Source organism: Acomys russatus, chromosome 19, assembly GCF_903995435.1.
Source record: "Acomys russatus chromosome 19, mAcoRus1.1, whole genome shotgun sequence".
In the NCBI taxonomy this organism is placed as follows: Eukaryota; Metazoa; Chordata; class Mammalia; order Rodentia; family Muridae; genus Acomys; species Acomys russatus.
Window position 1 is genome coordinate 12,796,023 of NC_067155.1, and position 26,005 is coordinate 12,822,027.

The 26,005-nt window shown below is 38.7% G+C and overlaps 1 protein-coding gene across 1 annotated transcript; it reads right to left on the reverse strand.

Moving 5' to 3' along the window:
* Positions 1-5,368: 5,368 nt before the first annotated feature.
* Positions 5,369-17,219, reverse strand: LOC127203201 (vomeronasal type-1 receptor 4-like). The gene is made up of 3 exons (XM_051161997.1): positions 16,277-17,219; positions 9,088-9,146; positions 5,369-5,401 (listed from the first exon to the last, which is right to left on the reverse strand). Exons 1-3 carry the CDS (start codon positions 17,187-17,189, stop codon positions 5,369-5,371), a joined length of 1,005 nt encoding a protein of 334 aa, XP_051017954.1. The 5' UTR covers positions 17,190-17,219.
* Positions 17,220-26,005: the final 8,786 nt, after the last annotated feature.

Consider the following 26,005-nt stretch of genomic DNA (forward strand, 5'->3'; position numbering starts at 1 on the left):
GTGAGGGACTTATTTGAAAAAAAAACTTTAAACCTCTGAAGAAAGAGATTGAAGATGACATCAGAAAATGGAGGGATTTACCTTGTTCATGGATCGGGAGAATTAACATAGTAAAAATGGCCATCTTACCAAAAGCAAATTACAGATTCAATGCAATCCCTATCAAAATACCTACAAAATACTTTGAAGATATTGAAAGATCAATTCTCAAATTCATATGAAGAAATAAAAAGCCCAGAATAGCAAAAAACAATCATACACAATAAAAGATCCTCCGGAGGAATCTCCATACCTGATCTCAAGCTGTACTACAGAGCAACAGTAATTAAAACAGCATGGTACTGGCACAGCAATAGGTTGGTGGATCAATGAAATAGAATTGAAGACCCAGTGATGAATCCACACACATTTGCTCACTTGATTTATGACAAAGAAGCCAAATCTATTCAATGGAAAAACGATGGCATCTTCAACAAATGGTGCTGGTCTAACTGGATGTCTACATGGAGAAAAATGCAATTAGACCCCTATTTGTCATCATGCACAAAACTCAAGTCCAAGTGGATTAAAGACTTCAACGTAAAACCAGAGACACTAATTCAATTAGAGGGAAAAGTGGGGAAGAGCATGGAACACATAGACACAGGAGATAACTTCCAGAACAGTACACAAACTGCCCAGGCCTTAAGGTCAACAATTAATAAATGGGACCTCATGAGCCTGAGAAGCATCTGTAAGGCAGGAGACACTGTCAGCAGAACAAAGCAACAGCCTACAGACTGGGAAAAGATCTTCAGCAACCCTTCATCGGACAAAGGTCTAATATACAAAATATATAAAGAACTCAAGAAATTAAACACCACAAAACCAAACAACCTAATTGTGAAATGGGGCTCAGAACCAACAGAGAATTCTCAACAGAGGAATATCAAATGGCTGAGAAACACTTAAAGAAGTGCTCATCCTTGTTAGTCATCAGAGAAATGCAAATGAAAACGACACTGAGATTCCATCTTACACCCATCAGAATGGCTAAGATCAAAAACTCAAATGACACCACATGTTGGCGAGGATGTGGAGAGAGAGGAACACTCCTTCATTGCTGGTGGGAAAGCAAACCAGTATAACCACTTTGAAAATCTATCTGGTGCTATCTCAGAAAAATGGGAATAGTCCTTCCTCAAGACTCAGCTATCCCACTCCTTGGAATATACCCAGAAAATGCCCTACCACACAACAGGGACATATGCTCAACCGTGTTCATAGCTGCTTAGTTCATAATAGACAGAACATGGAAACAGCCTAAGTGTCCCTCAGTAGAAGAATGGACTAAGAAACTGTAGTACATTTACACTACGGAATACTACTCAGCTATTAAAAACAAGGAATTCCAGAACTTTGTGGACAAATGGATTGAACTAGAAATTATCATAATGAGTGAGTTCACCCAGAAGCAAAAACAGACAAATGGTATATACTCACTTATATTGAGACAATAGTCCAAGGGATACATCCCATGAAAAACTTTACTTACCAGGAAAGTGGGTCATAGAAGAGGACATCCTATTGAGACTTTAGGTGAGAGTAGCATGGAAGAATGGGGAAATAGAAGGATCCACAGGGTCCTGGAAACCTACAAGAAGAACTTTATGACAGACAGATCTGGGTCCTGGGGTCCTCTTCAAACTAAGACATCAGCCAAAGAGAATATAGGCAGTAAACTTTGAACCCCTATCCAGACCTAGCCGATGAACAGGATATTCTCCACTGTTGAGTGGAGAGTGAGATCTGACTCTCACATGAACCCTGGTGCCCCTTTTCTGATCACACCCCCTGGATGGGGAGGCCTGGCGGCACTCAGAGGAAGGATAGCAAGTTACCAAGAAGAGACTCGATACTCTAAGAGCATATATAGGGGGAGGAGGTCTCCCTCAATCACAGACATAGGGGAGGGAGAAGGGGGGAAGTGGGAGGAAGGGAGGAATAGGAGGATTCAAGGGAAGGGCTAACAATCGAGATGTAATATGAATAAATTAATAAAAATAAAGAAAAAAGTTATGGCAAGGGATTGGAAATTCAGTGTAGAGGAGAGAGTATGGAGAGAGATAGTATTACTAAGGGCCTATTAAAAAGGCTTTATGGAAACTTTGTATTGAAGAATTTTAGAAACTACATTTATACATTTTTTCTATATCTATCTGTATCTATATCTCTGTCATTTTCAGTGTGTGTGTGTGTGTGTGTGTGTGTGTGTGTGTGTGTGTGTAAGAGATAGATAAAAGAAAAAGACAGTGGGCAGGCATGGTGGCACACACCTTTAATCCCAGCACTCAGGAAGCAGAGGCAGCAGGATTGCTGGGAGTTCTAGGCCAGCCTGGTCTACAAAGTGAATCCAGGACATCCAAGGATACCTAGGGAGACTCTCTCTTGAAAAACCAAGAGAAAGGGAGGGAGAGAGGGGAGAGAGAGAGAGAGAGAGAGAGAGAGAGAGAGAGAGAGAGAGAGAGAGAGAGAGAGAGAGAGAGAGAGAGAGAGAGAGAGAGATTCAGTAAATTAGTATTTGAAAAATGTGTGGTGGAAAGGGTCTAAAGAACATTTATTTAGGTGAATAGAGTGGGTGAGGCTAATAGTAGGTAAATTAGAGGATAGTACAAATAATCAGAGACTCTAATGTGGTGTATGTCAGGAAGTTTGCCTTCTAGTGTCTCTAGGGAATATAATGAGAATCCTTGGCTAACCAGCGCCCAGAATGTGTACGTGAGACCTGAGTATCTATAATTTCAATAGCAGTTCCAAAGCAGGATATGATGTTCACAGTGTGTCCTGGAAGGAGTAGTTTTGTTTGGGAAGTCCCAGTCCCTCCCCTCAGCAACATCATGAGAGGAAAATGGAAGAGAAGACAATTGGAACCAATCTGTATTGTACCTCCAGCAATACTTTATTCTTAAAATTACATTTATTATTTATGTTAGTGCATTCATGTGTGCTTATGCCATGGGAACTGAAATTTTGGGTGCTTTCTTCATGTTAACCAGATTCTAGAAAGAAATTTGAGGGTTGCTTCTTGTAGCAAATAAAAACATTTAATAATGGGTCCAGTGGAAGCCAAAGAATGTTTTTGAATTGAAAAGAAAACCAGATAAAAATTATTTAATCTGTAAATGTCAACAGCTTCTCAAAGAGGAATGAATGATCAAAGAAAAAGAGCCAGAACTTTGACTTAAATGAACATGGAATTTAGACATACAGAGTCAGACACCTCCATGGTAGGGAACAGGGCTTGGAGAAAGTCTAAACAAAGCTAAATGTTAAGAGAAGCCTGCTTAAAGAAAAGATATAAAGAAGAGTATTTCAGAACAGCATGTATGTCCTCTGAAAATACATATGGTAGTAGGTGGTAATGTGGAAAATAAAAGTAGTATATTTCATCAGTCAGATAATTAGTATCTTCATCTCATTAGCATGACTTATAGTGAGCCCACTTTCCCTGTGTTTGCTCTTCCTTCTTGAGATGTAATTCCTTGGCCAGGTGATTGACTCCTATAACATAAAAGTTGAGTCTCCATGGCTGACAGCCATAGGGGAGGGGAATAATGGGAAAATGGGGGGAGGGAAGAATGGGAGGATACAATGGATGGATAAACATTGAGATGTAACAAGAATAAATTAATAAAAAAAAATTTTAAAGTTGAGTCTCCAAGCAGGTCAGAGCCTCTACTTTTTGGATAAAAGAAGTTTTCTTTTCTTAGACCTTAATATTACTCTGATCTTCTCCCCTCTAAGGTGGAGACCTAGAATCATTTAAGAACCATACCAGGAACTGAGGATACCAACCATTTTAGGCATCTTTGATATCTAAAGAGGTGGTATTTCCCATTGTCCTACAGATACTCATGTCTTTTAGCATAGAGAGAAACTGGTTATTTTCCTTTGGAATCTTTTTATTGTAACATCCATTGATAATGCATATTTTTCTGTTTTCATCTAATCAAACACTGAATAGGTAACCCTGACCAAAATATGTTATTGGGGAAATGACTTATCTGGCTTCTTAGAGCTTATGTCTGACATTTGGTGTGAAAGTTGGGGAACTTCTCCAGAGGTTTAAATAAACCAAAGAAGTACATAATTCATCCATTTGCATAACAGGTTTAGGGAGGATGAGAGGTCCTTGTCTAAAGATGGTGATGTAAAGGCAGTAATTATTAGCATTACTTGTTTTAGGTTGCCAACATAGAGAAGCCAATGGAGATGGTATTTTTTTTTCCTTTTTTTTTTTTTTATTAATTTATTCTTGTTACATCTCAATGTTTATCCCATCCCTTGTATCCTCCCATTCCTCCCCCCCCCCCATTTTCCCGTATTTTTAAATAGCTTCATTCAAACATTTGAATGCCATAATGGGGTCACAAGAGCAACTATACCTTTGGCTGCTCAATATTTCTTCTTTAATTCTATGGCTGGATTCATTTTCATAGAATTATCCAATTTCCTCATGCTTCAGGAAAATGTATGCAGTGGTATGAATGAGAACAGCCACCATGGGATCACATGTTTTAGTTCTTATTTCCCAGTGAATAGAACTGTTTGGTATGTGTAGGAGGCCTGGCTTTGTGGGAAGTTTTAAAGACTTTCTTCATTCTCATTGTGTATCCCTCTGCTTTGTGGGTCAAGAAATGAATTCTCAGTTGTTTCTTCATCATGACATCATGGGCTACAACCCTATAAAACTATAAGCCAAGTTAAAACTTCTCCTGTTATAAACTGTTTTCTTCATGACATTTTATCACTGCATAGGAAAGTAGTTAAGATAAATAAAACTATTATGCAGCTAATTGAAGATTATGCTTTTTATATAGTGCTTTTTATAACATAAGATTTATGTTCAGCATATCTATGCTGTTTGTCAGTTCGCAGTTTGAAAGTTCACAGACCATAGCTCTCCAGAGAGAATACAATATGTTGTATGTTTGCATTCATATGGGTTTATCATATCATTATTAAATATTCTTTGAATTGTTTACTAGTAATTTTTGAGAAAGCATTTTACTCTGTAACCTCATGGTCCTGGAACTAAGCATGTATTCCATATTGGCTTCTAACTCAGAGATCCACTCCTCTATGTCTCCTGAGTGCATTGATTAAAAGCATGTGGTACCACACTTGGTTGTTACATAGATTTTTCAACTGCAATGTCAGTTTTTTTTGCGCCATATATTATTATAGCTGTGAAAATCTGGTATTAATTTAAAACTGAAATATATAAGAATTCTAAATTATGAAAAACATATCATAGAGAATCACAAACAAAAAAAAGCCCCAGACCAAACAGGAACAGAAAACATACGTCAAATAAAAAGCTGTGAGCTCAGTCCTGATTTTCAATGATGAACAGTATAAACTGAAGTGACAAATCCAAAAACAAGGGTGCTTACATGCTGTACTGGCAACATTTCTGTCAACCTGACACAAATTAGGCCTTTGGGAAGAAGGAACATAAGATTGGCCTGTGGTCAAGCCTATGATGCATTTTCTTGATTGAAGACTGTTATGATAGGACCAAGTTCACCATGGGTGGCACAATCCCTGGGCTGGTAATCCTGTGTGTTATAAGAAGAGACAGAGCAAGTCATGGGTAGCAAGCCAGTAACCAACAGTTCTTCATGGTTTCTCCATCAGGTTCCTGCCCTGTCTTCCATGGATAGTGAACTACAAGCTTTAAGATGAAATAAACCCAATCCTTTTCTATTGGATTTTGATCACTGTGTTATATAACAGAAATACAATGTGTAACAACACACACACACACACACAGAGACACACACACACCTTTCTTAATATCCATTGCTCTAGGAATATTCTTTAGGTTACATTAAAGAAAGCATACCTGGAAGAAAAAGCTGCAATATGTTGCATAATCCACTCCCCTAGCTAATATATTATCATGGTTTAGGATACAACTGAACCAATGATACAAAATAAAAGAGGATGAAAATCATTTTTTAAAAAAGTCAACATTCATTTTTCTCTTACACATTACATCCCAACCACATTTCCTTTTTTCCAATCCTATGCCCTCTCACACTTTGACTTTCAGTCAGATCAACTCCTCTGTTCCCCTTCAAAAAAAAACCAAACCAAACCAAAACAACAACAAAACACCACTTCCCATGGATATCAACTTTACATGGCCTAACAAGATACAATAATACTGAACACAAATGCTATTACCACGGCTGGATGTGGCAAACCAGTAAGAGAAAAAAAAGTCCCAAGTCCATCTGAAAAATCAGAGTCACTTCTCACTCCATCACTGGGAGCCACAACAAGAACACCAATCTATAAAACCATAAAATTGAGAAGATGGAATGATCTTCCTTGCTCATGGATCAGGAGAATTAACATAGTAAAAATGGCCATCCTACCAAAAGCAATCTACAGATTCAATGCAATCCCTATCAAAATACCTACACAATTTTTAAAGACATTGAAAGTTCAATTCTGAACTTCATATGGAAAAACAAAAAGCCCAGAATAGCTAAAACAATCTTGTACAATAAAAGGTGCTCCGGAGGAATATCCATACCTGATCTCAAACTGTACTATAAAGCAATAGTAATTAAAACAGCATGGTACTGGCACAGCAACAGGCTGGTTGATCAGTGGAATCGAATCGAAGACACAGATATGAATCCACACACATATGGTCACTTGATTTTTGACAAAGAAGCCAAATCCATTCAATGGAAAAAGGATAACATCTTCAACAAATGGTGCTGGTCTAACTGGAGGTCTATGTGAAAAAAATGCAACTGGACCCATATTTGTCACCTTGCACAAAACTCAAATCCAAGTGGATTAAAGACCTCAACATAAAACCAGAGACACTAAGTCACTTAGAGGAAAAAGTAGGGAAGAGCCTGGAACATATTGGCACTGGAGACAACTTCCTGAACAGAACACCAACAGCCCAGGCCTTAATGTCAACCACTAATAAATGGGACCTCATGAAGCTGAGAAGCTTCTGTAAGACAGGAGACACTGTCAAGAGAACAAAGCGACAGCCTACAGACTGGGAAAAGATCTTCACCAACCCTACATCTGACAAAGGTCTAATATCCAAAATATATAAAGAACTCAAGAAATTAAACACCACCAAACCAAATAACCCAATTGAGAAATGGGGATTGGAACTAAACAGAGAATTCTCAACAGAGGAATATCAAATGGCTGAGAAACACTTAAAGAAATGCTCAACCTCCTTAGTCATCAGGGAAATGCAAATCAAAACAACTCAGAGATTCCATCTTACACCCATCAGAATGGCTAAGATCAAAAATTCAAGTGACACCACATTCTGGCGAGGATGTGGGGAGAGAGGAACACTCCTTCATTGCTGGTGGGAATGCAAACTAGTACAGTCATTTTGGAACTCTATCTGGTGCTATCTCAGAAAACTGGGAATAGGGCTTCCTCAAGACCCAGCTATTCCACTCCTTGGAATATACCCAGAAGATGCTCTAGCACACAACAAGAAAATTTGCTCAACCATGTTCATAGCAGCCTTATTCATAATAGCCAGAACATGGAAACAGCCTAAGTGTCCCTCAGTAGAAGAATGGATAAAGAAATTGTGGTACATATACACTATGGAACTACTACTCAGCTGATTAAAAACAAGGAATTCCCGAAATTTGTGGATATGGATTGAGCCTAGAAATGATCATAATGAGTGAGTTAACCCAGAGCAGAAAGAATCAAATGGTATATATTCACTTATATCTGCATACTAGCCCAAGGGGCATGTCCCAAGAAAGCCTTCACTTACCAGGAAACTGGGACAGAAGGGAGGACATCCTATTGGGACTCTAAATGAGAGAAGCATGGGAGAATAGCAAAATAAAAGAATCCAGAGGGTTCTAGAAACCTACAAGTAGAACATTATGATAGGCAGATTTGGGCCCAGGGGTCCCGCTCAAACTAAGGCATCAGCCAAGGACAATACACGTGGTAAACTTTAAACCCCTTCCCAGATCTAGCCAATGGTCAGAACATTCTCCACAGTTGAGTGGAGAGAGTGATATGACTTTTTCACGTACTCTGGTGCCTCACATTTGACCATGTCCCCTGGAGGGGGAGACCTGGGGGCACTCAGAGGAAGGACAGCAGGTTACCAAGAAGAGACTTGATACCCTATGAGAATATACAGGGGGAGGTAATCCCCCTCAGGAACAGTCATAGGGGAGGGGAATAATGGGAAAATGGGGCAGGGGGAGGGAAGAATGGGAGGATACAAGGGATGGGATAAACAATGAAATGTAACAAGAATAAATTAATAAAAAACCATAAAATATATGCAGAAGTATTAGGTCAGATCTATACAAGCTTGTGATTGCTGGTTCAGTCTCTGTGAGGCCCTATGATCCCTGTTTAGTTGATCTGTGGCCCACGTACTCGTGGTATGTTCCACTCTTCTGGCTCCTAAAATCCTTCCTCCCCACTTCTTCACGGTATTTCTGGGTTCACCTAGTGTTTGGCTGTGTTCTTTACATCCCCTCTCACTGGTTGTTGGATGATACCTCTCTGATGACAACTGGGCTATGCACTGAACTATGTGTATAGCAGGGCATTCTCTATGTTTGATATTTGTCTAGGACAAGTATTTACCTCTTTCTTACAATAAAATGTCGGTCTACCAGTTGGCAGTTATGTACCAAAACCTATGAGTTTTTATTTACATCCACACTGAGACTAAATGTATTATACAGTACAAATGGACTTACAATATTTGATACCTTTAACTTGCTCAAACATGGAGCAAAGAATCATTCTGAGCTATGCACACCACACATTTCATAAACAAATTAGTACAAAATTGGACCTTTTTGTTACCTTTAAGTGTTTGGGTGTTTTAAGAGCAAAAGGACAAGGAAGTGAATGATATGCTACCATCAATGAAAGAAGAAAATCTGAAAGGGCATCAATGACCTGGTGCCTGCCTCCCAGTGTATGTGCCTTCCACAGATTTACCTTTCACCTATACTTATGCCTGTTTTTATCATTCTTCATACTAACCCTGCAGCTTACCAGCCTCTTTCTAACCTCAATACTACCCATTGGAGAGTCTTTGCTAGGGAGACCGACAACTGACAGAACAAAATATAGGAATTCATGACTGACAACATCAAGGATGCCAGAAGTGGATGGAGAACCCTCTATATTCCAATTCAGTCTTCACTGTCCCAGGACTTGATTCACTTTTCTTACTGAGGCACAGTAATATATATATATATATATATATATATATATATATATATATATATATATATATATATATATATGTTGCAGACATTGGGGATGCTGGATTGAATCGAACAACCATAGAGGCAGGATCCTTGCCAACCTTAAAAGTCATTTTCAGCTTTCCATCAGCAATCCCTAGTCGTTCGTAAGCACTACCCTAATGGCCATTCTAAATACTCATGGCTGACTTATATGTCTCTTTCCAGCTTGTCCCTCCCTCCAAATCTGTCTTAACCCATGTTAATATTATGCATCAGGAGACTCCAATTCAGAAGGAAATCTGAGCCACCCTTTCCTGGCTATAATAAATCCAATATACAGCACACCTCCTTCCCCTGTCATCCACCCCAGCTCCTCTCAGTGCTTCCCTCACTGTCTGATATTGACAGCTATTCTAATTAACACCTCAATTCATGAACTCCATGGGTCCATTTCACAAAAATGTTATAATACAGTCCTCTCTTTGATCTAACCCTCCCCTTTGGTCCTGCAGGGCCCTCTTCAAGACGACATCACTGTCCTCAAGCCTATATATGTTAAACCCACCAACTCCCCTCTCTTCTCTGATGCAATATGACTACTGGCTCCTGAATCAAATCCAGTTTTCTATACCTCTCCCCCTCATAACGATTGCACCCCAGATTTATCTTTATGTCCTAAACACAAAACACTGCCTGTGTAGCTAGGAGGAGACTGAAAGAAAAAAAGAGATCTTTATCTCTCTTCTCATGGGGTTGTGTCTCACCATTTTGCCATGGGAACCACTGGAACAGCCCTTGTCCAAAAACACCCTCTGGCCAGTGACTTCCAGGACAAGTTTGATCAGGTAATAGTTTCCATAACAGACAACTTTGAGTCCCTTCAAGAACAGATCACCTCCCTGTCAGGATTGTTCTCCAAAACAGGAGAGTTCTGGACTGACTGTTGGACAGGGAGTGACTCATTGTGTTGGAGAAGGAATGTTGCTTCTATGTCAATGAGTGGGCTGATCGAACAAAATATAAAAATGCCCAAAGAACTCTGGTGAGATCAATGGGCACACTATATATCCAACACCCCACACCATGGTAATCAATCTGTCTGGTAGCTTGGCTTTTTCCCTTCCTTGGATACAGAGGACGATTGGAGCCCTACTTCTCCTGAGCCCCTGACTCTTCTAATTTTTAAAACAGCAGAAAACTAGCATTACAAACTCACTGATAATTGGGTTCTTGTTCAAGAGCAAACTGCTCTTACCATAGAAACTGGTGACTGATGACAACTGCTTTTTATAAGAGAAAAAGGTGGAAATGTGGAAAAAGTGGTACACACGGGACCAGCCTGAAGCAAGGGTGAAGTTGAGACTTGTCCAAATCTAGAAAATCTCTTCTTGAGACTAGCAGTGTAAGGATTGCTCCCTCAAGGTTTTAGGCATGCATTTGGCTGTGCTAGTAGTCATGGGGCACCCATTTCTTCCTAACTAGAAGTAGTCACATAGGCTGGTGGCCAGGTTTCAGGACAAGTCCAGCTAGCACCTAGAGTTCTTCTACATGCAAATGGGACATTTCCAGAACCCCATTCCCAGACAATAATGTCTGTTCACCCCAACACCCCATCCACATCCCCAAGGTTTATATAGCCCTTATGCCCTCCACATAATGACACATATTGAGGAACTCCAAAGAATCATTAATTAAAAATACTATATGTCTAAAGGTGAAAGACTAAAAGATATGGAAATTTTCTTGACAATTCCACATACTAAAGTTGAACCAGGATCATGTAAACCAATTAATTAGTCATATATCTGCTATGGAAATAGAAACAGTCATCAAAAGTCACCACACAACAACAAAAAAGGCCAAGCCAGATTGATTCAGCACAGAATTCTACCAGACATTCAAAGAAGAGCTCATAACAATCATCTTCAAACTATTTCATAAAATAGAAACAGAAGGAACATTACCAAACTTATTCTATGGAGCTAAAGTAACCTTGATACCTAAACCACATGAAGCCTCAACAAAGTGAATTTCAGAACAATTTTCCTTATGATCATTGATGCAAAAGTATTCAATAAAATACGTACAAGCCAAACCCAAGAATGCATCAAAATATCATTCACAATGACCATGTAGGCTTTATCCCAGACATGCATGACATGTAGGCTTTATCCCAGACATACATGACAATTCATCAATGTAATCTATCATATAAGCAACTGAAAGAAAAAAATTTACATGGTCATCTCCTTAAATGCTGAAAAAGCATTTGATAGATTCCAACACCTATTCATTTAAAATGTCCTGGAGATATTGGGGATACAAAAATACATAAATGTAGATATGGCAATATACAGCAAGCCTATAGATGACATCAAACTAAAGGGAGAGAAATTAAATCAATTCTACTGAAATCAGGGACACAGCAAGGCTTCCACTCAGTAGCTATTCAATATAGTACTTAAGTCCTAGCTAGAGCAATAGAAAACTAATGGAGACTACAGGGATACAAATTGGAAAGGAAGAAATCAAAGTATCACTATTTGAAGATGATATGATAATATACATAAGTGACTTGAACATTCTACCAAGGAACTCCTAGAGCTGATAAACACCTTCAGCAAAGTGGCTGGATACAAAATCAAATAAAAAATCAGTAGCCCTCTTGTACACAAAAGACAAATAGGCTGAGAAAGAAATTATGGAAACAACACTTTCCATAATATCCACAAAACCCATAAAATATCTTGGTGGAACTCTAGGAAGTGAAAAACTTGTATGAAAAAATTCAAGTATCAGAAGAAAGAAATCTAAGAAGATATCAGAAGATGGGAAGATCTCCCATGTTCATGGATGGGTAGATTCAACATAGTAAAATTGGCCATCATATGAAAGCCAATCTATAGATTCAGTGCAATTCTCATGAAGATGTCAACACAATTCTTTACAGACCTTGAAAGGACAACTTTCAACTTCATACTGAAAAACAAAAGAAACCCAACAATCCTGCTGAGACAATCATGTACAATAAAAGATCTTCTGAATGTATCTCCATATAGCAGCCTTATTCATAATAGCCAGAAAATGGAAACAGCCTAAGTGTCCCTCAGTAGAAGAATGGATAAAGAAACTGTGGTACATTTATGCTATGGAATACTATTCAGCTATTAAAAACAAGGAATTCTCGAAATTTGTGGACAAATGGATTGAACTAGAAATGATCATAATGAGTGAATTAACCCAGAAGCAGAAAGAGTCAAATGGTATATACTCACTTATATCTGCATACTAGCCCAAGGGGCATGACCCATGAAAGTCTTCACTTACCAGGAAACTGGGACAGAGGGGAGGACATCATATGGGGACTCTAGAAGACAGAAGCATGAGAGAATGGCAAAGTAGAAGGATCCAGAGGGTCCTAAAAACCTACAAGAAGAACATTATGATAGGCCAACTTGGGCCCAGGGGTTCCTCTCAAACTATGGCACCAGCCAAGGACAATACAGGCTGTAAACTTAAAATCCCTACCCAGATCTAGCCAATGGACAGGACGTTCTCCACAGTTGAGTGGAGAGTGGGGTATGACATTCACACATACTCTGGTGCCTTATATTTGACCACGTCCCATGGATAGGGAGACCTGGTGGCACTCAGAGGAAGGATAGCAGGCTACCAAGAAGAGACTTGATACCCTATGAGCATATAAAGGGGGAGGAAGTCCCTTTCAGTCACAGTCATAGCAGAGGGAGTAAGGGGGAAATGGGTGGGAGGGAGGAATGGGAGGATACAGGGGAAGGAATAACCATTGAGATGTAATATGAATAAATTAGTAAAAATAAAATTAAAAAAATAAAATAATTTTTACTTTACATATTCACTCTATATCTCATTCAGAGCCCACTCCATACTCTTCTTCCTGCACTCAGTCTGTTTTCTTCCATCTATCCACCCTCCCCCTTTCCTCATTAAAGGGGAGTCCCAAAACCAGTACAAGTTGCATCAAGACTGAGCTCACCCTCATACAGTGAGGCCAAACAAGACAGACCCATTAGGGGGGAAATGTCAAAATCAGGCAACAGAGTCCATGTCATAGACAGAACCCACTCAACTTCCTAGGGACCTGACATGAATATCAAACTATCCATCAGTTACATATGTGTAGGGCTAATAGGCCCAGTCCATGCAGGCTCTTTGGTTGGTGCTTCATCTCTATATGCCCCTACAGGTCTAGGTAAGCTGACTCTGTTGGTCTTCTTGTGGCTCCATGTCTTCTTTTTATATCTGATCCCCCTACAGGATTCCCTGAGCTCTGCCTGATGCTTAGCTGTGAGTCTCAGCATCTGATAATATGCCACATGGTTAGTCACAAGATTGAGCTTTTTGGTGTTTGAGCCCCCCTCAGCCTCACTTTTGCCATTCCTATGTTTCCCCAGGTTTACTGATCATGCATCCCATACCATCTTGTCTTTCTACATTCCTTTACAGCTTATTAAGACTTTCATAATGCAGTAAGCATTGCCAGCTTTCTTTCCTACTCTAGTAAATCTTTTCAAGTTTTAAATACTATACTGCCCGTGTAGATTTTTTTTAAATATAAGGCTTTGTATATTCTCCAGAAAACCCCTATAGAAATCAGAAGTCAGTCAACAATCTTTTCTGTCTGGTACCTTACAGAGAATGGTTGAAAGTAGACATGTCTTTGGCATTAAGTGAGTGTAAGTAGGAAAACATGATTAAACAGATGATTACTTTATCCAACAGAAATGTCAAATAAAAGCCCCCTTAAAACTCTCATTTTAGATTCACCACATTAGAGAGAGCCCACCCATAACACTATTAGGGAAATTCCTCTATATTTTTAGACAGGAGCCTAGCATAACCATCATCAGAGAGGCATCACCCACCACATGGGGGAGTCCTGAAGAAGAGGGAAGGGAAGGATTGTATGGGGGCAGAAGAGTCACCAAAAGAAAAATCTATAGAATCAATTAATCTAGGCCTTTAGGGGCTCACAGAGACTGAATTACTGAACAGAGGAGTATGAATGGGACTGACTTTGGACCTCAGCACACATGGAACAGTTGTATGTCTGATTCTGATGTGGGACACCTAACATCAGGAGTAGGAGCTGTCTCTGACTCTGTTGTCTACCATTGGGACCCTTTCAACCTATTGGTCTTCCTCCTATATCCTCAATAGGAAAAGATTAATCTTACTTTACTGCAACATGAGATGATGGGTGGTCTCTCGTTTAGGGAGAAAACCAGAAGAGAAGTGGTTGGTGTGTGTTTGCAGAAAGGTGGGGTAAAGGTCTGGGAAAAGAGCAGGGATAGAAGCTGAACAGAATGCAAAGTAAACAAGAAAATAAAGAATTAAATTAATCAAAAAACATCTCATCTTCATGTTAATGGCTGATGATTTTAGACAGATGGAGTCCTCTCTTCTCTGGATGGATGCTCATGTTATCAACTGTTTCTATCTTGGAAATCTTTATGTCTTTACCCCTAAACTGTTCACAAGAATCAGGTTTAAATTCTCTGTAAAATGTGGACTGTACATGGTGACTTTTCCTATATGACCAGTGATTATGCAAAGATCTCATGGAGTAGTGTGGGCAACAGACTTCATGTTGAGTCTAATAATAGCAGGCTCAAGACAAAGCACCCGAGAATTACTAGAATTATCTACTTTATATATGCTGAGCTGGAGATGAAACTCAGATTCTGCTTGGAGTCATGGAGGGAGATTTAGGGGTCTTCAGTTAACTTATCAACATTTTAACAGGAGTGGACTCTGGTTTCCCTGGGAGTGCCTGTTGGAGCAGGAGTATGGAACAAATAATCAGTGGTGATGTTGGTTAGGAAGGGAAGATCTGTGTGAGTCACTGAAGATTGGGGCAGTGGGGGAAAGAAGACTTGTGTTACAGACCTGTGGTTGAGACTTGGGAAATTGATTTGGAGGAGGAGAAGGACAGGTGAAGGCCTGGAATTAGCCTACCTACTTCTCTGGCCAGTGTCTAGAATACTATTGTTTAATGGTCATATCAAATATTAAAAACCATAAAGATTATAAATTAAAATTTCTAATACTACAAAGGCTATGTTGTGCCAAAATAAGACAATACAATTATAGCATATGAAAAAAAGGAGAATAAGCAGGGAAAAAACAGATGCAGCTAGCTAGAAGCTTAGTTTTGATTTTCAATAATCAAAATTAAATCTCAGGTTAAAAGGCCCAAAAAATGAAGTTTCTATGCCTTCTCCAATATTCTTATCGTGAAGCAATAATTTCTTTGGCAAAATCAACAAACCTGGCTGTTTGAGAAGCAAGATATCATTGCATAATATTTTTCTGACTAAACATGCCAGCATTTTGGAGGCGTCCTTGTGGAAAAGAGACACAGAAAGGAGGATACCATACTGTTTATTGGGCAAGTATCTTATGGTGCTCTAGGAAAACCACATATCTCTGCTTCCAACTGAAGAATAGGTCAGGTAATTGACAGTTAATCATGAGTTATTAGTCTCATGGACTTCAGATAAATGTTCTGAAAATGCATTAAATAAGTAGAATGAATTCTTTTGGACAACCACACTAGTAGAAGTAAAAATCATCAAGAATATGGACTTTTGGAGTATATTTCACCCTCTCATACATCAAGAATAAAGCAATTTCTTGCTGAAATAATTTGAATATTTATAGTGACTTGCTTTCTTTCTTTCTGTCCTGCTTCAGTTCTCAGAGGTTAGGGAATTGTGCAATAGTGTCTTTGCATCAGAAGCTCAGTCGGATATCCAGCTAGAGGATGAATTTCTGTAGATTGCTTAGCAATCTATGCACATCAAGCACTGTAGTGTTGAGATTACCATATTGACCCATGATGCTTGGTTCATACAGAGAGATGTCCAAAATGTTCTTACAGAATAGGATATTAATGGCTGTTGGCAAAGCTACCCTCTGCTTTTGTCATTTGGAGTGTGATTTCAAGCAGCTGAAGAGCACAGAACAAGGATCCTTAGGATCTCTACAAATCAACAGTAAGGGAGAAATAGTGGGGAAACTTGAAGCTAAAACTTTAATTATATGTCTCAACCAGAAACGAGAGTCCACATAAGAAATGTGAAAGGAATTACAAATACAGTCCAGAAGATAAAAACTCACAAATGTGACCACCAGCATGAGGATGGTATGGGTGGCTCTGGTTTCAGCATAGCCTCTGTGGTCCTGGTTGGTGGTGTGAATGTGCTGCAGTCTTTGGTGATGTCTATTCAGGAGAGTCACCATGGAGACACTTGTCCAGATCATGATACTGATGAACATGGCATCATGGGCAAACCGCAAGACTCCCATGGCTACATTGAAACCAGAGATGAAACACACCCACTTTCTTTTAGGATCATTGTCAATATGATGTGTGTTCTGTGGACCAGTGATTTTCATTGGAATGTAAACATTATATAATACACTGAAGAGCCAACAACTGTAACAAGAAGAACTCAGGAACTTGGTGGTTTTTCGTCTCAGCATTGAACTCCCCCAGTTACTGGTAACAAGAGTGAAAAACTGGTAGGTGCTCAGGGAACAGGTGGAACACATATTTGTGCTTCGTGCTATCAGGTGAAAGAAATAGCCAAGTTTACATGTGAGGTCAGTTGGGAGCTTCCTTGTAACAAAAACAGGAAAATGTTTTGGATCCACATACAGGAGGAGATGGAATGAATTAGAAACAGCTAAGTTTATAAGAAGGAGCTGTATGGGCCTCATTTGAGACTTAGTCAAGATTTGAGAGAAATTATGGCCAAAGAGAAGCATGTTGGCTACAGTCCCAACCCCAATCTGAAAAAGCAAGAGGATCTGAAGAGCCACTTCCTCCGTGGTTGGCAGCGTTTTATTCTGAGACAACATGGAGATGGATTCATTGGACAATGGAGTAATGATCAGTTTGGACAGTTTTGTCTTCAAGAATGTTCTCAACTGGCTATGATTTTTCAATTGATTTAGACTCTTTTCCTGAGAATGGCAACACTAGTTTACAGGAGCAATATCTGGCAAACACTGCATTGACATTAATCCAGAATATCAATTTCACACTTACTTTACTTTCTCCTGCTTCTTGATGGAACTATGTGTGTGATGAAGCTCTGTTTCTGTTGCACAACAACATGACACACATTTTAACACTGTATGGGATCTACATATTTATACACTAACATTGTTGGGCAGGAGTGTGTTTCTATTTTATTAGGATTCAACATATTTACTCATAACAATCTGTTAAAGAAATACAAATTTGTTTTTGAAGAGATGGTTTTGGATTTGATGCCCTCTACTTACCATTGTGGCATTGAATTCATGAATTTTCAGTCATACATATAAGCAATATGGTCATGTGCATAAATACAATCAATATGTCTTGAAAAAATATAATACAGAATTGGAGAAATAACTTATTGTCTAAGAACACTAGCTGCTCTTCCAGAGCACCCAGGATCAATTTCCAGCAACCACATGGCATCTCACCACTGTCTGTAACTCAAGTTCTTGTGGATATGACACCTTCACAGTCATTCATGCAGGCAAATCACCAATGAACATAAAATACAAACAAGTAAATATGTCTTTTAAAATCATAACTAACTTAAATTTTATACTTTATTAAATAAAGTGACTGAAATCTGTTTCCCCAAAATAATCCATTTGATGGAAGTATATTTTCCCAAAATTACCCACATAGTTTTGATATATTTTATATACTACTCATCATAATGATAGAATACAAAATGTTTCTGAAAAAGTCACTAGTGTTCCTTTCATATAGAAGTACTTCAGTTTACACAAAAACCATCTTTGTGGAACAAATCTGAGGGATCCAAGAAAATCATTCAAATTTCTGAGTTTTATTTTATTTTCTAAGGAAGCCAATGCTGGACATATATTGATACATCTCCAGCAATCAAACTCAAAACAAAAAACATTAACACCATCACCATTAAAGTCTTTGCCCACACAGGATATTTGAAACTCAGTTTTTTAAAGTTCATGTTTAGTTGGCTACTTACTTGGTTTATTTGGTTTTCCATAGGGATATTCAGCTCTATACAACAGCTAAAAAGATCTCATCTCACACACAGATGCCACATTAAAGAACGTTTTCAGTGACTGCTGAGCTGGAAGTAGACATTTCTTCAGATTAATGAAATTATGAACATAAGTAGGTAAGTCATTGAGACAAAAGAAAACCATCCTAACTACTAAATGTTGGCTTCAGAAGGTGCTGTGAACTGTAGAATTTAGAAGGGAACTTTAAGGAGAAATCTACAGTTTCAAGATTCTCACCTGCCCATTCACAGGAAGGAAGGGTTTGCTCACAGGGCTGAAGGTCAGCTTCTGAACAGTTACTGCAGAAATACAGCACTGACTTCATCTTGGTTTGAAGAACTTCTCTGAGTATCTACTCCCTAAAACAGATAGAAAGAAATGCCTACCTGTCCCATTTTGTCCACAAAGTGCTGTGCAGATCAGTGAATGAGGCCAAATATCAAAGCTCATAAAAGTATGTGTCTGGACCTGGCATCCCTAAGAGAGTCCATTACTCTGTATTCTGTCATGTTATTAACTATGTCCATGTAGTAATGTTGGAATACCTATGATGAAAGAAAATAACTTGTCCCCAGAGTAAATCATCTTTTTCATTTTCTGGTCATTACTGATGATGTCCAAGAGTTTGTGAGATCTTAATGAGTAGGTGAGCAGAAGGTTAGAAAAAAAGTTTTCATGTTTCCTTTGGGGGAATCTCTGTTCTAAATTGGTGTTGTCATCATGTGTGAAAAAGTGCAGTCCGGAATATATCAAGAGACTTGTTAGGTGTATTACCAGGGGTTGCATTTACCATAAGCTTCTACTCTTGCAAAACTGTGCTGACATCAAGTCCTTCTATAAAGACTTGTGATCTGGAGTCTTTTATTTTCCCATGTGTGGCAAAGACATTTCAGTCTGAGAAATCAAACAATTGAAGCCAGAGTTTCCTCCATGAGTCCATGGGTAATTTCAATGTCATTTGCTTTGAGTTAGATCATGACTCACTTTTGACACACCCTTGGAACCTTATTTGAAGTATGGTAGATGATGCTATTTTCTATAGAATTTTATATGTAAAGAATCAATTCTGTATATACAAGAAAGGATACGAATTGAGAAATCATTAACTAATATAGGAAACCACCCATGTACATTGCAGTTCTATTCACAAGATCCATGAAATAGGAAGAGCTTATATGTGCATCAGGTGGTGAGTGAATAATGACAATGTGGCATAAGTATACACTGAAATATTATTCATCTGTTAAGCAACAATAAATGATGGAGCTTGTAGGTAAATTGATGGGTGAAAGCAATCATTCTACCTATGGTACCCACAACTAAAGGCTAACATTGCTTGTTTTCCAGAGTTGTATACATTAGTTTTGAATTTTAATAATGTGTGTTTCATTTGTTATACCAATAAAAAATCAGGAGGTAGGTAAAAGATAATATGGTTAGGTGCCTTTTGGGAGAACACAGTCATTTGAAGGATTAAAAGGGATAATGGAACACAAAGAGTTGAATTACAGTGGGAAATTGGAAAGTCAGTGTAGAAGAGAGGGTATGGAGAGAGCTAATAAAACTCAAGACCTATTATAAAGCTTCATGGAAACCTACTACTTTAGAATTTTAAAAACTACATTTTCATTTGCATCTATCTGTTTCTACATCTGTCCCTCACTCTGTGTGTGTGTGTGAGAGAGAGAGAGAGAGAGAGAGAGAGAGAGAGAGAGAGAGAGAGAGAGAGAGAGATTAAATAAAGTGGTAGTATTTGAAAAGCATGAGATGGACAGAGTCTAAACAATATTTACTTAGGTGAAGAAAGTGATTGAAGCTAACGGTAGTAAAATTAGACCATAGGACAAAATCACCAGAGAATCTAAGATGGTGGATGTCAGGAAGTTTGTATTCTAGTATCAGGGAATACACTGTGGATCTTTGGCTACCCAGCTCCAACAATGGGTGCATGATACCTGAGTATCTATAATTTCAATAGCAGCTGTGTGTCCTGGAAGGAGGGTCTTGGTTTGGCAAGTCATCCCCTCACCTGTGCAGCATCATGAGAAGACTGTTGAACAGAAGACAATGGGATCCAAATATTAAGATATAAAGGGTTAGAAATCCATACTGTACTTTCAATAATATTTTATTCTTAAAATTACCTGTATTACTTTATGTGGGTGCACTCATGTGTGTTTATGCCATTGGAACTGGAATTTTGGGTTCTAAAAACAGATTCTAAAATGAAAATTGGGGGTTACTTCTTGGAAATCATGGTTTCACTAATAAAGGTATTTAAGAATATATCAAATGGAAGCCAAAGAATACTTTTACTATAATTTTAAAAAAATACACCAAAATAGGCACACTGTAAATATCATCATTTTCTCAAAAAATGGAAAAGAATAAGGAATGGAAAAGAGCTAGAACCTTGAGTGATGTGAGCATGAAATTTAGCCACACAGGAGCTTGCAACCCTCATGGTGGAGAGCAGGCCTTGGAGAATGTCTAAAGAATTCCAAGTGTTAGGGTAAGCATATGCAGAGCGTCGATAGAAAAGAAATGTATTTCAGAATAGCATGTATGTCCTTTGTAAGGACATGTGGTAGGAAGCGTAATGTGGGAAGACAAGTAGCATCAAGCAGATAATTATTATCCTCATCTCTTTAGCTTGATTTATGGTGAGTCCACCTTCCCAGGGTTTGCTCTTCCTTATTGAGATGTAATTCTTTGGTCAGGTGACTGACTCCTGTAACATGAAATCTGAGTCTACAAGCAGATCACAGACTGTACATTTTTTTTTTGGATAAAAGATGTTTTCTTTTCTTAGATGTGATCTCAGGGTCATTTTTATGTACATTTCCATGATATCTAAGGATGTTGAGCATTTCTTTAGGTGTTTCTCAGCCATTTGATTTACCTCTGTTGAGAATTCTGTTTAGCTCTGTACCCAAATTTTAAATTGGATTATTTGTTTTGGTGGTGTTTAATTTCCTCTATTTTTATACAGTTTGTATATTAGCCCTTTGTCAGGTGTATGGTTGGTGAATATCTCCCAGTTTGTAGGCTGTCATTTTGTTCTGTTGACAGCATCCTTACTCTTACGAAAGCTTTGCAGTTTCATGAGGGTTCATAGATTAATTGTCGCTCTTCTTCATGTATTTCTTTAAGGTATTTTTCTGTTTCTTCCTATATCACTTCTATACTATCAATTTAATGGCATTTTTGTGTGTTTCAGTTGTATTAGAGGAATACGGGGGTGCTTTCTGTAGTATAACTGGGTTCAGAAGATGCAGTATTGTTGTGGTTTTTTGTTGATTGTGTTTTTAGGCTGACCTTTAGCCACCTTTTGTCTATAATGTTGGATGGTAGAATCTGTTGCTTATTGGAATTCTTGGGGCATGTGGGATGAGCTGTAGGCAGGAAGCTGGATGTTCTTGAAGATGTCCTCCTCAGATTGTTGGGAATGGTCTCAGAGTGGTGGATAGTTCTCTGGTACTTGATGGGGGTTCTCCTCAGCTGTATAATACTGGATTCCAAGTGGACTCCTCAGGAATCTGGCCCCCCCTCAAGAATGGAAGTTGCACAATTTTCTGTCCAGCTACTGGCTTTCTTTCTCCAAGGTTAATGTGGTCCCGCTGCCCAGCCACTGTGCTCAGACATTGTGTTCATTGAGTTGGGGAGCCTCTTCTTGGATCCGCCTGCCCAGGTATCAGAAGATATCCACTCCTCCATATGAAGGGACGAGGTTGAATCCCCAAGACTCAGTACTCTGAAAGCCTCTGCTGACTGGTGGTGATTATGAGCACCTGAGGTTGGAGATGTGGCTCCTGTCCTGGAAAGAACCACTTCTCAGGAGGCTCTGAGGTTGCTGCCATAAAACGTGTTACCTGGGAAATCTTCATTGCTTGTCAGTGATAGTGGGCACCTGAGGTAGGAGCTGTGTGTCCTTGTCCCTGGAGGTAACTGCTTCATGGGGGTGTCTGGTCTGCCTTTGAAGCCACAAGCTGCAGTATCTGGGAAATCTTTGCTCAGCGACTGTTGGTGCCTGTGGTTGGAGTTCTACAGCCCAGGTTCAGGAAGGCCTGAAGCTGAGGCCACACAATTGGGAGCCTGCGAGATTTTCTGTGGTGACCTGGGCTTGGGCCCACAAATTTCATACACTGTGGACTCTTGTTACACCTGGGAAAGATAGACATTTGGGATTTGGGTTTCACTGCAGGCCTGACAGCTGCTCTCCTCTAACTGCTGTTCAGATATGGTGCTTAATTGGCGCTGCCTTCTTGTATTCCCAATTAAAGCAATTTTAATTGTAAAAATTTCTAATAGTTCTTCTAATTAATTAATTAATTAGTTAGTTAATTAATTAATTAACACACAGACAAATAGTTTCCCTCCCTTGTCTTGTCCCAGTCTCTGCTTCTACACTCCTTTCCCCTTCTTTTATCCCCCCTCCCTTACTTCTCAGACAAGGAGCGACTTACCATGCATGTCAGTCTGCTTTTGCACATCAAGTAGGACTGGGTACATCTTCTATTAAAGCTAGACTGTCTAGCTATCCCACCATGGGAACCAGATACCAAGGCAGAGAGCAGTCAGAGGCATATCATGTTCCTGCTGTTAGAGGTACCACAGAGGACCAAACTACACTTGTTACATATGTGTTCAGGGCCTAGATCTACATGCATGTGTCCTGTAGGTGCCCTCTGATGTTGTTTATTCTCTACAAGCCATTTTGGGTCCATATTATTTGATTTTGTAGGTTTTTTTGTGGTGTCCTTGACCTCTCTGTCTCTTTCAATCCTTTCTTCTCCTCTTCCATAAGATTTCACCAGCTCTGTCTAGTCTTTGGCTGTGCATCTCTGAGTCTTTTGTCACTAGCTGATAGGTGAAGCCACTGGGATGATTGTTATGCTAACCTCTTCTCTGCAAGAACAGCAGAATATTATTAATAGTGTCAATGTTGAGCTCTCTTTTTCATAGCATGAGACTCAAGTTGATCCAGTCATTGATTGGCTGATTTCACATTTTGTGTGTGGATTCATGTCTCCCTCCCTGCACTGGAAATCCCACTTTGCTCCATGAGGTGGCCACTTCAGGATCATTATTCCCCTCTGCTAAGGGTCCCAGATAGTTTCACAATTATCAACTCCTGGGAGGATCCTCTACCCCAGAGATTCTACCACCACCAATTTCAGTTCTTACTCCCAGCCCTCTCTCCTTTTCCTACATCTGATCTCCACCCCTGCTTCCCTCTCCACCCTCTCTCTCATTCAGTTTCCCCCCTACATTTCTTTCAGATGTATATATTGTTTCCCATTCTGAGTGAGATTTAAGCATCTTCCTCTGGGCCTCTTTGTTACATCACTTCTTTGGGTTTGTGAATTGTATAATGGCTATCCTGTACTTTACAGCTAATATCTACTTATAATTGAGTTCTTACCATATGTGATTTTCTGGAACTGGATTATCTCAGTCAGGATAATCTTTTATGGTATTAGGGTTCAGGAATAGCTGCATACTTACCATTTGAGCACCAGAATCAGATTGATGGAAGTTATTTGAATGCTGAACAAGAGTTGACCATTCAGGGACACAGACTGAGACAATGGTAACAAGAATTAATCAGTCAAGGCCACAGTCAAAATTCCAGATTCAGACATTGATCTGTTTCTAATGCAGAGTTTTTATATGAAAAACCATAACCAGGTAACCAGGTGGCAAGCAATGGGGGAATGCACCATTGCATCATTTAGATTAGCTAAAGACAGGAAGAATCCATTTGGTTCTGAGCAAAATGTAATCAGGTAGCTAGACAAAGCATTATAAGCTGGTTGGCTAGGATTTAAGGTAGGAGAGCTCTTGGGGACTTTCCAACTCTCTGGAAGTAAGGAACATATTGGTATGTCAAGTCTTATCTCTAAAAGAACATCATTTATGTTTCACCCAAGCAAAACATGAATTTATCATCTATTGGTTTATTCTAAGCATCAAGCATTAAACCTTCCTGGTTTGAGGCACCTAGGACCTGAGAACTTGAACTTAATTTTATCTAAAATTCAAAATGGAGACTTGCAGTAAACAATAGTTTCTGATGTGATAAGAGCCAGTGTTAATATAAGAGCTATAGTTATGCTAGAAATTAAAGTCAGTTTCTGTGAAGGGGCTATTGAGTTTAAACAGGTTATGACACTGGTTCCATCCACTTGCCTTCAAATTTCATGATGCACTTGATTTTAATAGCTGAGTATTATTTAATTATGAAAGTGTACCACATTTTATTTATCCATTCTTCAGTTGAAGAACATCTAGATTGTTTCTACTCTCTACAAATCTATTCAATATAGCAGTCGAAGTTCTTTCTAGAGCAATATAACAACTAAAGTAGATCAAGGAGATACAAATTGGAAAGAAAGAATTCAAAGTATCTCTATTTGCAGATGATGTGACTGTATATATAATGGTTCCCCATCACTCCACCAGAGAACTCCTACAGATGATAAACATTTTCAGTGAAGTAGATGGACACAAAATTAACTTAAAAATCAGTAGTCTTTCTTCATATAAAAGATAGAGTGAGAAAGAAATTAGGGAAACAACACCTTTCACAAGATCCACAAATAATATAAAATCCCTTGCCAAGAGCCATTGAATGGGGGAAGTTAGGTAGGCATGTGGGATTTCTGCAAAGTAATCTGGTATTTTGCAAGGTCTGTGACATGACGCACCCAAGAAATTCTCCCAGCCTCTGATACCCATTGTTCTGTACTGCTATATCTATCCAAAATTTGGCATGGTGTGAACCCTCACTTTCTGGTTATTTACTCATTTTGATTGAACAAACTTACTATAGGATCTTTATGAAGATGCATTGCTACTTCAGAAAAATTAATTCCTGATAATGGAATTCCTGACTTGGTTAAAACAATTTTGGAAGTGAAAAACTTAATAGAAACTTTACGGCTGCAGTATATACTTTTGTGGACATCCAGATGTCTCACTAGGAAACAGGCTTGAAACAGATTTGTGGCTTCAGATAATATTTCACTCTAGAGATGGCACTATGAATCCTGGTAATGCACCATAAATATAGACAAGTTTGCTTAAACTTCCAATGAATCAAAAATATAATGGGGCTAACAAGAAATGACTAAATTAAGTAAAAAGCTTAATGTCAAAAATACAAACTGTTTTGTTGTACTATGTGCCTTATCAGCTGTGGCATAAAATACTGTCATTCTATCTGTACTTTGTATGGTGAAATGAAAGACAGTTAAAATATTGTACAGAGCTCACTATAATCTAAGAGATAGCTTGAAATATGCAGCCAATTCAGCCCTAATAAAAAAGACATATATCTTCTTTTAACCTCTTGGACCCTGTTTATCTTTAGGCCTTGTCAACTTTTGTCATTTGGAACTCACTATGAAGTTATGTAATGGATACATAGATAAGAAATGCTTAGTTTTACTGAAAAATGCAGCATATTATCCTCTTGCATTCATCTTTTGTGATTAATTGCTTTTTTTGACTAGGAGATAATTTCTTTCTTGATGTAGAGAGATTTGTCTCAGAAGTATAAAACTATGACCAGACAATAAAACATTGGTTGAAGCCCATTGGAATTCACTTCATCTATG